The sequence below is a fragment of the Poecilia reticulata genome, chromosome 13 (genome assembly GCF_904066995.2).
Source record: "Poecilia reticulata chromosome 13, P_reticulata-male-v2, whole genome shotgun sequence".
Taxonomy (NCBI): domain Eukaryota; kingdom Metazoa; phylum Chordata; class Actinopteri; order Cyprinodontiformes; family Poeciliidae; genus Poecilia; species Poecilia reticulata.
The window spans coordinates 3,866,915-3,879,385 of NC_088842.1; the positions used below are offsets into that span (position 1 = coordinate 3,866,915).

Below are 12,471 nucleotides of genomic sequence, written 5' to 3' on the forward strand. Positions count from 1 at the left end.
TGTCATGTAAACAAATAAATATCTAGTTTGTATTGCTGCTTGATCCTTCAGCATCCGCAGCAAGATTCTTTTAATTCTGTTCCTGTAGTTGAGCATGGCTCTGGATACTGTGGTGTCCTGAACTCAACACAGCTAAGGCTGCTAACTAGCAGGTGCTAGCTCAGGGTGCTGAGAGCCCAGTAGGCCTGGTCCTTATCAGGATGCGGCTACAGTCTTTGAAATCAGGTTTCTGCTATTTTTGTGCGTTCAGGAGGAGAAGGAGAAAGACAACACATTTCTGCATCACAGGTGAGCCCCTTTCACGGTTTTAACTGAAGTTAGCTAACTTTATCCAACTGATAAAGAAATGTGTAATTCCCGAGCCTTGCTGTTTATATACATGCACTGCAGCTAGACATTTTTGCTATATGGAACATTTAATTTTCCCAGATGCTACACTTCTATTAATGTTTCTGTAGGAACGACTGCATAGATATATTTATATTTCTGGTTGACTTTAGACTGCATATGCTTAAAGTTATTGTTAATGGCAGAAGCAACTTTTTCAAGTTTTGTTCAGTAATTCATTTGAATAACTGAGTTTGAAATGCTCATGCATGCAAGTTAAAACTGTGAAGAACACGTTAGCTTTTGTTTCAATAATTTGGTAATGCTTGGAAATATAAAGCTTGGCATCAGAGCTAATATTTTATATTTTCCTTTGACCTCTTGACTCTCACCCCCAAAATACTTACATCAAAGTCACTGAGTCCATGACAGTTGAAGGGTTTTAAGATAAGGAAATTTAAATATTAATATTTTACAGTTTTTCTCAGTTTGGGTGCATTTCTCAGAACAAAATTTAAATTCTTAAAACTACTTGTTCAGTCTTCAAATTACTGTCACTTCTGCACATCAAAAAATTAGTTTCTCATTCCTTTGAGCAAGTCGCAAATGCTTTTGTACATCATGTAGCTGATTATGTGCACTTCTCTGCTTTTCCCCCCATTTTAATGTGCTTTAATCGTGTTGATCAAAGTGTGTTAAACGTCTCTGTTGAATTGTATCAACTTCCAAAACAGCATAAGTTCATTGTGTAAGTCTTAACATGCATAAGTCTTGAAGTTGTCATAATGTCAGTCATATTTCAATTAATTTATATTAGTTTTTTTCTAAATCTGTCCTGAATTGGTAAATTGCTCCCAAGTGAGTCCTGGATTTCTCTAACAGTCAGTGTATGAACCATTAGCTCAACCAACAATCAACCAGTTTTCTGATACAGATTGAAGGTGCATCTTGTGAATCATCAGTTGGCAACAATATGGTCTATATAACCAGAACACAACACAATGTTACATTTCTGAGAACTGAAGAACAAGTATCTGGACAGAGTGAACAGCTAGAGAGAAGGAAAGAAGTGAGGCTGAGGAGGAAATGGTTCGGAGGAAAGCAGATGAAGAGTCAGAAGAGGCTGAGGACATTGTCAGTTTCCATCAATCCAACATCAGGATACGGTTTGCGACCCACGACATGATGCTGATGGAGATCCTCCTACCCTAGTGTTCATTCCTTAACCCCACTGAGGAACTTTTGTCAGCATGACGATGAAAATTAAAATGTAATGTAATTTCTACAGCACTGTACAGTTTTCCATGAGGAGATTGTCCTATGGCTCATTTTCTACTTTTTTTGTTCTCTGCATTTCTGTCTTTTTCTTTCTGAATCACCATGGCATGGTCCGTCAATAAATTACAGCAAAAGCGTAAATGTGAATCTTGTAAAGTTTCTTCCCATGACTAATCAATTTGACTGTCTTATCTGTACATAGAGAAACAATAACTTATTTTGAGTCACTGATATGTTAACTGACAGAATTTTGAGAGCTGAACTAAGGATTATGCAAGCAAACAAATGCTATTTTTTTGCTGTTTTTTAAAATTGTTTTGAGAAATGCACTTACTGTTTTGTAAATGACTTGAGAAATGCACCAAAGGTGACTGAGAAAAACTAACATGGCATAAATTGTCTTAAAACAATTTGTTTGCCTGTATGAAAAGTGTAAACATTTACAGCTTTGTTTCTGCTAGCTTGCAGGATTTGTAACTTACATAAATGGTTGAAGACAACTTATTGGCCCTCATGACACCCAGATAAATGGTGAGTATCTATTTCATAAATTGCCTAAAACAGTTATGTTTGTAACCTTTAAAGTCTATTTGTGCATTGCAATTTTGACGTAAGATTGTTTAACATGTTACAAGGGTTCTCTCTGTTTGGGGACATACATTTGAAAGAAGAAGAAATAACCAAAGGCAGTCTTGCCAAACAATAAAAACCTTGATCAAGGTCTACATTTCATTCATAAAATGCAACATATCTGTGGAATGAAATCCAGAGGACATAGAAAAAATGGCTCCAGGCACCATCAAAACATCCATAGAAATACTTTACCTTTATTTCAATGTCCTGATTTGTGCAATGTTTTTCCACATTATTTGGTGTTTATAATTCAGTTTCATTTGTAAAGGACCACCTACTGGCAAGGCTTGGTATTTTCTAACTGAGCTCATGGCCTAGTAGGTCAGATGCATGTAATGGACCCAGGTTTGACAGTCCCAGGTTTGACAAACTAATATTTAGTCTGATGGGGAGGCGCGGGGAGGGGTTCTCTGTGGAGAACTCAGCAGGGGGACTGCTGCTCCAAGACGAAGCTTCGTATAAATGGGCGGTGCATTGCATGAGGAAGCATTGAAGCACTACCGAATGGTTACCATGGAGATCCGAGGTTTTCGCAAACATGTTTTCATGAGGAAATGACTCCTCATGAACATGGAATTATAACAAGATATAAAGCTCAAATCTAAACAACTGATGGTGATATACATACCAAATAAGGGCTGTTCACTTTTTAAATGATCAACCCTTTATTTTTGAATTTTTGGGAATTTTTTTTCTTTTTGACTTTCTGCATTGAGTTGTTGTTCTTGTGTCATCTATCCTGAATTACTGGTCAAAAAGTAAAAAATTGTAAAGAGAAACATGTTTCTCCGAAAACGAAGGGTCGAAGGATGAAGATAGAAAATTCCCTGAAATAGGTCTAGTTTTTATTTATGTTTTTTGTTTGTGTATTTTGTCTGGTTGCAGAGAGGATCACACCTGTCGCCAAAAACAAAGGTTTAAGACTACTGAATTTTCAGTCAGAAATGATCACACCGCCTGGCTGAAGTACCAGTCTCCATATGCAAATCAACAAAGGTGAAACAAACATTTAAGTGGATACTGAGTTGATATGATGTTCATGTAGTGCATCGTTCTAACTTTTGCTTTGTTTCTGTTTTCCAGCAGAGAGGAAACACCTCATTGACAACATGTGAGTCTCAATCTCAACCTGTGACTGAGAAAACCATGACCATGACCCACACCATCCTGAGCGAAGTCTGAACTTAGTGACTTGTTTCTCTCAACCCAGAGCAAGAATCCTTTTATCACCGGTTTTTCTTCTACAATAGCTTATCTTTTATATGGACACATTCTGTTTTTTTTTTTTTTTTCAGATCTCAGTAATGGAATGGAAATGGAATCGGTTCTTTTTTTAACTGACTTTTTAAATAGAAATTGTTTCTTTAAGTGGATTACTCGAGATCTGTATTTTTGTTTAATTTGGGCTTATTTTCTTTATAACTTTCTGTATAGAAATGCTGACAAATTACACTTCCTTGTGTGTTGTACGGTAATTGGGGCCTGCCCATAGCAATGCATAGGGAGAGCAGTGGCTGACTTGCAGAAGCAAGTCAGCCACTGCTCTGTTTTCGAATACGTATCACGGTTCCAGAATGGGAAGGAGTTGTTCGGACAGCTTTTTTTAGTGAAACTGGCTGGCTCAAACAGATATAATTATGTCTCCCCCTGTGTGTATCTCTCACAGCTAGCAGTTGGCAGAGAGGATTAATTGCCATAGCAACAGAACACAGGCCACAGCTGCTGATTCAGACTACAAACACATGGCCATCTCTGTAGTTCTAACTATGGCAAACACCCAGTTAATGCAGAGGGTTAGGTTTTACCCAACCACTGTTACACATTGGATCAGTGTGACCATTTAAGATTAAGCTTAATAAAAATTTCAAAATAAAAGCCTTGACAATTTTTACATCATGCAATTGCTCTATTCTTCATTATATAACTGGTGTGACCAAACCACTGTTGCACACTGGATTAGTGTGGCCAATTAAAATGATGCTTACTGAACATTTCAAAATAAAAGCCTTGACCATTTTTACATCAAGCAATTGGTCTGTTGGGATTTACATGACAGTTTTAACTGTTTCACATTGAATTAGTGTGGTCATTTAACATTAGCAAAAAACATTAGCATTTCACTGCCATTGACTAGTGCACTGCCTTGTGCAGCAAGGCAATGCATTAGCACTAGCCTTTTACCTAAAGTTAGCTATTAGCTAATTTTCTTATTAATTAGACATGTTTAGTATACTGAATGGAGCAAGTAAAATTAAAACAACATGGTCGTGTTGCTCCACATGCTACTGCCAGCATTTAGGCTAACATTAGCATTTTGGCTCATTTTAGCTTATGCATTAATTTTAACATAATGAATGGTGCAAGTACAGCTTAATCAACATGCTTCTGCCTCTCAATAGGTTATTGACTACAATTTAGCTAAGCTTAGCATTAATGATTATTTTAAGCATCAGCTGGGTTCCAATAGTTTTTATGGTAAAATTCTGGTAAGAACAGCTACCATAAAGTTACCATGAAATTTTGTTGTTGTTTTTTTTTTTACAATAAAATGTCAGTAAATCATACAGTCTGGCCGTGTTTTTCACCTATGTAGACTAATCTTTATGGTATATGTGTTGTTTTTATAGCAAGTTGCATAAAAGCGTTTACAGTTCTGAACTGCTAAAGTCACGGTTGCCAAGATTTTATGCCTCAGGCAGTATGACTGTATTTACTACAGAAAAATCAAATTTTCATTTTTTATTTTACTATATTTTAAGAAATACTGCATTTTACCGTATATTGGGAAATACAGTAAAATGAATCACTACAGTAAAATGACTGACTGATGACCCACGATAATAAATCAGTAATAGTCCAAATAGTTTGGATGTATTTTTATTTTTTCTTTCTTACGGAAAGTTTCTGTTTAGGTTTGTGGTGTACGGAGCCCTCCACGGGACATGGGAATTTTTTTTCTTTTGCATTCTCTCGCAAAACTTTTGCATTCCCTCGCAAAACCTTTGCGTCCCCTCACAATAATCTACTTATCAGTTCATGCGGCATAATTGAATACTGTAAGCCTTTCTTACGGTGGCCGCCGTACTTTCTGCTTTAATATAAAGTTATGTAAAGTTTTTCCATGAATGTTAATATCTTGTTGTGAAATATCTGGCGTTTTGTATATTTTTCTTTAGTATAGAAAGGTACCACAGGTTTCTGTAAAGTGCAGTGGTCAAGTGAATGGGAAAGTTCTCTCGTTGATCCTCACTGTTCTTAGGAAGGAGAAATGTCAGTTTGTCTGCAGTAATACTGGAATACTGTGACATTGAATTAAAACAATACTCTGTCCTTGGTGAAACAGTTTTCAATTTCCTCTAAAGTGTACCTATCGTTTTATTGTGCTGATTTTCATAATTTTGTTTGTAAACTTTGAAAGTATTGACAGTTTGTACAATTGTCTTATAGTATAATGGCTCTTGAAAAAATGTTGGTAAGACTTTATTTGACCAGGTGTGCACTGTTGGTATGTTCCTAACAGGAGTTATGTCATGTTTATGACAGTATCATATTAGTCATAAGACTAATAATAACAGGAGTTATGTCATGTTTATGAAACATGCCGTTCCATGATTTAAGGGGCTGCTTTCAGTGCCGTTCCATCTTAGCCTTAACAGACATAAACATGCAGTAAATAAGGACTAATATGATACTGTCATAAACATGACATAACTCCTGTTAGGAACATACCAACAGTGTCATGAAGTGCCATTCAGTAAATAATGACAATTTTAATGAGAATTTGCTTTGAAAGTTGGATGAAAGGTTTTATGTTATGTTTATGACAGTGTCATGTCAGTCTTATGCACACCCAATCAAATAAATCCATCCATCCATCCATTTTCTTCCGCTTATCCGGGGTTGGGTTGCGGGGGTAGCAACTTCAGAAGGGAGGCCCAGACTTCCCTCTCCCTAGCCACTTCTTCCAGCTCCTCCGGGGGAATCCCAGGGCGTTCCCAGGCCAGCCGAGAGACGTAATCCCTCCAGCGTGTCCTGGGTCTTCCCCGAGGCCTCCTCCTGGTGGGACGTGCCCGGAACACCTCACCAGGGAGGCGTCCAGGAGGCATCCTTACCAGATGCCCGAGCCACCTCAACTGGCTCCTCTCGACGTGGAGGAGCAGCGGTTCTACTCTGAGTCCCTCCCGGATGACCGAGCTTCTCACCCTATCTCTAAGGGAGAGCCCAGCCACCCTGCGGAGGAAGCCCATTTCGGCCGCTTGTACCCGTGATCTCGTTCTTTCGGTCATGACCCAAAGCTCATGACCATAGATGAGGGTGGGAACGTAGATCGACCAGTAAATCGAGAGCTTCGCTTTTTGGCTCAGCTCTCTCTTCACCACGACGGACCGGTACAGCGCCTGCTTCACAACAGACACTGCCCCAATCCGCCTGTCGATCTCCCGCTCCCTTCTTCCCCCATTCGTGAACAAGATCCCCAGATACTTAAACTCCTCCACTTGAGGCAGGACGACCCCCCTGACCAGGAGAAGGCACTCTACCCTTTTCCGGCTCAAGATCATGGCCTCGGATTTGGAGGCACTGAGCCTCATCCCGGCCCCTTCACACTCGGCTGCGAACCGCTTCAGTGAGAGCTGCAGATCATGTTCCGATGAAGCCAACAGGACCACATCATCCGCAAAAAGCAGAGATGCGATCCTAAGGGCCACCAAAACGGATCCCCTCAGCCACCTCGGCTGCGCCTAGAAATTCTGTCCATAAAAGTAATGAACAGAATCGGTGACAAAGGGCAGCCTTGGAGGAGTCCAACTCTCACCGGAAACGAGCCCGACTTACTGCCGGCAATGCGGACCAGACTCTGACACCGGTCATACAGGGACCTGACAGCCTGTATCAAAGGGCCCAGTACCCCATACTCCCGGAGTACCCCCCACAGTGTCTCCCGAGGGACACGGTCGAACGCCTTCCCAAGTCCATAAAACACATGTAGACTGGTTGGGCGAACTCCCATGCACCCTCCAGGACCCTGCTGAGGGTGTAGAGCTGGTCCAGTGTTCCACAACCAGGACAAAAACCACACTGCTCTTTCTGAATCCGAGGTTCGACTATCCGACGGACCCTCCTCTCGAAGCCCCTTAATAGACCTTACCAGGGAGGCTTAAGAGTGTGACCCCTCTGTAATTGGAGCACACCCTCCGGTCCCCCTTTTTAATCAGGGAGACCACCACCCCAGTCTGCCAATCCAGGGGAACTCCCCCCGATGTCCATGCGATATTGCAGAGTCGTGTAAGCCAACACAACCCTGCAACATCCAGAGCTTTAAGGAACTCCGGGCGGATCTCATCCACCCCTAGGGCCCTGCCACTTAGGAGCTTTTTGACCACCTCGGCGACCTCGTCCCCAGAGATTGGAAAGCCCAACCCAGAGTCCCCAGGCTCAGCTTCCTCAACAGAAGGCATGTTGGTGGGATTGAGGAGGTCTTCGAAGTATTCCGCCCACTGGCCCACAACGTCCCGAGTTGAGGTCAGCAGCGCACCATCCCCACTATAAACTGTGTTGGTGCTGCACTGCTTCCCCCTCCTGAGATGCCGTACACCATACGGCTTCGATTGCCTTGAAGCCGTACGGAAGTCTGTCTCCATGTCCTCTCCTAACTTCTCCCACGCCCGAGTTTTTGCCTCAGCCACAACCCGAGCCGCATGCCGTTTCGCCCGCCGGTACCCATCAGCTGCTTCTGGTGTCCCACAGGCCAAAAAGGCCGGGTAGGACTCCTTCTTCAGCTTGACAGCATCCCTCACCGAAGGTGTCCACCAACGGGTTCGAGGGTTGCCACCGCGACAGGCACCAACAACCTTGCGGCCACAGCTCCGATAGGCCGCCTCGGCAATGGAGGTACGGAACATGGTCCACTCAGACTCGATGTCCCCCACCTCCCCCAGAACGTGTTCGAAGTTCTGCCGGAGATGAGAGTTGAAGCTCCGTCTCACAGGGGACTCCGCCAGACGTTCCCAGCAGACCCTCACTACACGTTTGGCCTGCCAGGATTGACCGGCTTCCTCCCCCACCACCGGAGCCAACTCGCCACCAGGTAGTGGTCAGTGGACAGCTCCGCACCTCTCTTCACCCGACTGTCCAAGACGTACGGCCGCAAATCCGATGAGACGATGACAAAGTCAATCATCAATCTGCAACCTAGGGCGCCCTGGTGCCAAGTGCACATATGGACGCCCTTATGCCTGAACATGGTGTTTGTGATGGACAATCCGTGACGAGCACAGAAGTCCAACAACAGAACACCACTCGAGTTCAGATCGGGGGGGCCGTTCCTCCCAACCACACCTCTCCAGGTCTCTGTCATTGCCCACGTGAGCGTTGAAGTCCCCCAGTAGAACAAGAGAGTCCCCAGGAGGGGCACTCTCCAGTACCCCCTGTAAGGACTCCAAGAAGGGTGGACAGTCAGAACCCGTCCCCTCACCTGTAGGCGGAGGGAGGCTACCCTCTCGTTCACCAGGGTGAACCCCAACGTACAGGCGCCCAGATGGGGGGCAACAAGTATGCCCACTCCAGCCCGGCACCTCTCACCGTGGGCAACTCCAGAGTGGAAGTACATCCAGCCCATCACAAGGAGACTGGTTCCAGAACCAGAGCAATGTGTTGAGGTGAGGCCGACTATTTCTAGCTGGAACCTCTCAGCCTTGCACACTAGCTAGAGGTGACGTTCCACGTCCCAAGAGCCAGCTTCTGCAGCCGAGGATCAGACCGCCAGGGTCCCCTCCCTTGGCTGCCGCCCATAGCACAATGCACCCGACCCCTTTGGCCCCTCCGACAGGTGGTGAGCTCATCGGAAGGGGGACCCACGTCTCCTCTTCGGGCTGAGCCTGGCCTGGCTCCGTGGGTAAAAGCCCGGCCACCAGGCGCTCGCCATCGTGCCCCACCTCCAGGCCTGGCTCCAGAGTGGGGCCCCGGTGACCCGCGTCCGGGCGAGGGAAAACCAAGTTCAAAGTTTGTGTTCATCATAAGGGGTCTTCAGACTGCGCTTTGTCTGGTTCCTCACCTAGGATCTGTCTGCCTTGGGTGACCCTACCAGGGGCATAAAGCCCCAGACAGTATAGCTCCTAGGATCATTGGGACACTCAAACCCCTCCCCCACGATAAGGTGGCAGCCCAAGGAGAGGCCAGATAACCAGATCCCCAATTCAACCTAGATGCAGTGCAACTGTAGGAAAATACTATGTGAAGGTGTTGTTTACCTGGGGTAGATGCTACCTAGCCACGCTAAGCCCTTACTTTTCTGTCAGCAAACAAATGACGGACAGATCGGTTCAGATATTGGAGGTGCAGCAAAGGAGTCCAAGCAGATAGACCAATTCGCATTAATAACTACTATTAAAGCCGACAAACAATTAAACAGCCACGCTTACCCAGAACGGTGCGAACAATGGAAGCAGATTGAGTTGACATCACGACGCAAGCAGCCTCATGACAGGTGAAGGCTTGCTTATATGCAGCAGCCAAAATTGACCTTAAAGTGGCATTTATGCTGCTACATAAAGTACAACTAAGTACAACTTAAAGTTGTTCCAAAAAAGTATGTTGAAGTATTCTAAATATACTAAAAGTTGTAAATTAATATTATTAAAATACTATTAAAATATACTAAGCGCAACAAAAGTTGTTCCAAAATAGTACAGTTTAAGTACATAAATCAAAGTATGCTAAAGTATGTTAAAATTTAATATACTATAGTATACTTTTTTTTTTACTAGGGTTCACCTCGCAGAAGACATTTTTTACCAGCAGGCTTGCACTAACCCTACATGCACTTTTATGAAGGGTTTTTTTTCTGTGTGGTTTTGGGAGCCGACGGTCCCTCCTGCTCCCCATCCCCATGAAGACATCTGCCGTGCTTCTCCTGAGCGTCGCACTAAGACTGCAGGAGGGTTAATAATAAATTTATCACAATTAATCTGATTAATTGTTTCAGTCCAAATATGGGGTTGTATTCACCTTGTTCAAGATTATGGGACTCTGCTATACTCTGATGATAACCAGCACGAACTCCTGAAATTTAGAGTAGATGCCAACCACACTCTGCTTCTACCCCATGTACTGTGTATATTTTAGACACAGCTCGCTTTTCATTCCCTTCAGGCTCTGGCAGGCCCTCACTTTTACACTTGGGGGGACCATGGTGGTATCCTGATGGCCATCGCACAAGGAAGCTCCACCAAACATCTGAAGTAAGTCAAAGTGGGAAAAAATGCAAATAGCGACTTGGAAAGCTTAGAAGGTTTTATTTGTAAACCCTTCCAAGCTACCAATAACTCACTGCTAACCTTACTAGCTTGCTAGCTAGCTATACAGCTACAATTCTGTTTGTCTCTATAAATAATTGAATCTTTTAATTAACATTTCCTTCTCACGTCTTCTCCCCTCTCACAATGGAAAGAATCTAATCAGATGTAATGTGTTGCTTGCAGGTTCAGCACCAACGAAGGCGAGACGTGGATTGAATTTAAGTTCTCAGACAAGGAGGTGTACGTGTATCAGCTGCTGACAGAGCCTGGGGAGAAAAGCACCATCTTCACCATCTTTGGCTCGTACGCTGAGCAGAGGCACAGCTGGCTTATCCTGCAGGTCAACACCTCCGATGTTCTGGGTAGGTTGGAGAGCGAGAAGGCTGTTCTGCATTTTTTGGGTCTGAGGTGAAAACTGTGACAGCTTAAGGCAGTGGTACTCAAGTCCAGTCCTCGAGAGGTACCGTCCTGCAACTTTCAGATGCTTCCCTGCTCCAACACACCTGAATCAAATGAATGACTCGTTATCTTGCCTGTTCAGAGCTAAATGACTGCTGGTGAGGGAATTCAGCCATTTAATCCTGGTCTGTTGGAGTAAGGATGAATCTAAAAATTGCAGGATGGTAGCTCTCGAGGATTGGACTTGAGCACCACTGCTAAGGTTTCACACCAAATCTGGCCGCAGTTTTCCGTTTTGCAGCAGGTGTAAAATATCCACATAACTGCAGTATGAGCTGTTTTTTTTTACATGAGCAATTTACTGTTTTTCTTCTGAATTGCATACATGTCTATAACTTTGCCACTTGTGATTGCAGCATGTTGGAGTATCTCTGTTCATTCTGATTCGTTCATTTTGTTGACTTTTGTTCTGAATTTTTGTGGGGGGGCAGTTAATGTTTGGATAATTATTCTCCCAGCACAGAAGTTTTTATCTTACTTTTTTAGTTTCAAAGAGTTGTAACAATGCGTAACCGTGGAAACAAGGCAGCATCTCAACAGAGCAGAAAGAGAAGGTGTAAGTTCCAAGCATCTTTTCCAGAGATAATTATATCCCAGATTCCAGACAGAGTTGAAGAGGAGCAGCAAAAAAAAAAAAAAAATGAGGCGAATTAGCAGAACTACTAACCACTGATGATGTCATCCAGGGCATATTACTGTGGAATATCGACTCCTGCTTAAATATTGGGCTGTTGACCGTCATTCAGCAGCAGTCTTTAATCAGAGGCTTCTTCAGATTCTTCAGCTAACTCGCTGCTAATATGTCCTGTCTAGCTAGCTTCTTTGCATCTGTCATGGGTAAGTGAAAATTTATTTCCAGTTGCTTCTGTCACTTCTGTTGCCAACCCATAAGGTGCTACATGGTTTCTGGGCTAAAAGGTTCAGATACTTTAGAGCATAGGTGTCAAACTCCAGTTCTTAAAATAAGGGAACAAAGCTGAAGAAAGATTTTATTTCCATCTTGTTCTATTTGCTTCAAAGTTTCTATCTGCAGATAGCATTAAAGAGGTGAAGTCAGGAGTCAAAGTGCTCCTCTGTTGTCCAGGTGTTCCGTGTTCTGAAGCCGATTACAAGCACTGGTCTCCATCAGATGAGCATGGTAACGAGTGTCTGCTGGGCAGGGAGGTGACCTTCAAGAGAAGAGCTCCTCACGCCACGTGCTTCAATGGGGAAGACTTTGACAGGCCCATCACCATCTCCAACTGTTCCTGCACTCGCCAGGACTATGAATGGTGAGGGACCTTCACAACCTGGCCACCATCTCTTCCAACTATTACTCTGAGGGAGGGATTTAAGGGCAATATAGGCAAGAACTAACAGAGTGAAAAACAGTTTCTACCCAAGAGCTGTTGTTGCCCTGAACATCACAAATTCATCCCAAACCCTGAACATCATTCATTCATTTATTCATGTGTTTCTAGTATATTTTTTAGATTTATTG

The 12,471-nt window shown here is 43.5% G+C and overlaps 1 protein-coding gene and 1 long non-coding RNA gene across 9 annotated transcripts in view; both read left to right on the forward strand.

The window, feature by feature from the left end:
- The window catches only part of sorl1 (sortilin-related receptor, L(DLR class) A repeats containing), a 310,404-nt gene that overhangs the window by 149,150 nt on the left and 148,783 nt on the right, over positions 1-12,471 (forward strand). For all 8 annotated transcript variants that reach the window (XR_014090459.1, XM_081614355.1, XM_081614354.1 and 5 more), the window contains 3 exons: positions 10,387-10,475; positions 10,716-10,894; positions 12,076-12,262. Coding sequence is in view for 7 of the 8 variants with exons in the window: in XM_081614355.1 (XP_081470481.1) it covers positions 10,387-10,475; positions 10,716-10,894; positions 12,076-12,262 (455 nt within the window). In the remaining variant the exon portion in view is untranslated. The remainder of the gene's footprint in view (positions 1-10,386; positions 10,476-10,715; positions 10,895-12,075; positions 12,263-12,471) is intronic.
- LOC103474354 (uncharacterized) lies at positions 295-3,143 on the forward strand. The gene is made up of 3 exons (XR_535171.3): positions 295-1,972; positions 2,067-2,136; positions 3,124-3,143. It is a non-coding gene; the product is annotated as an uncharacterized LOC103474354 (long non-coding RNA).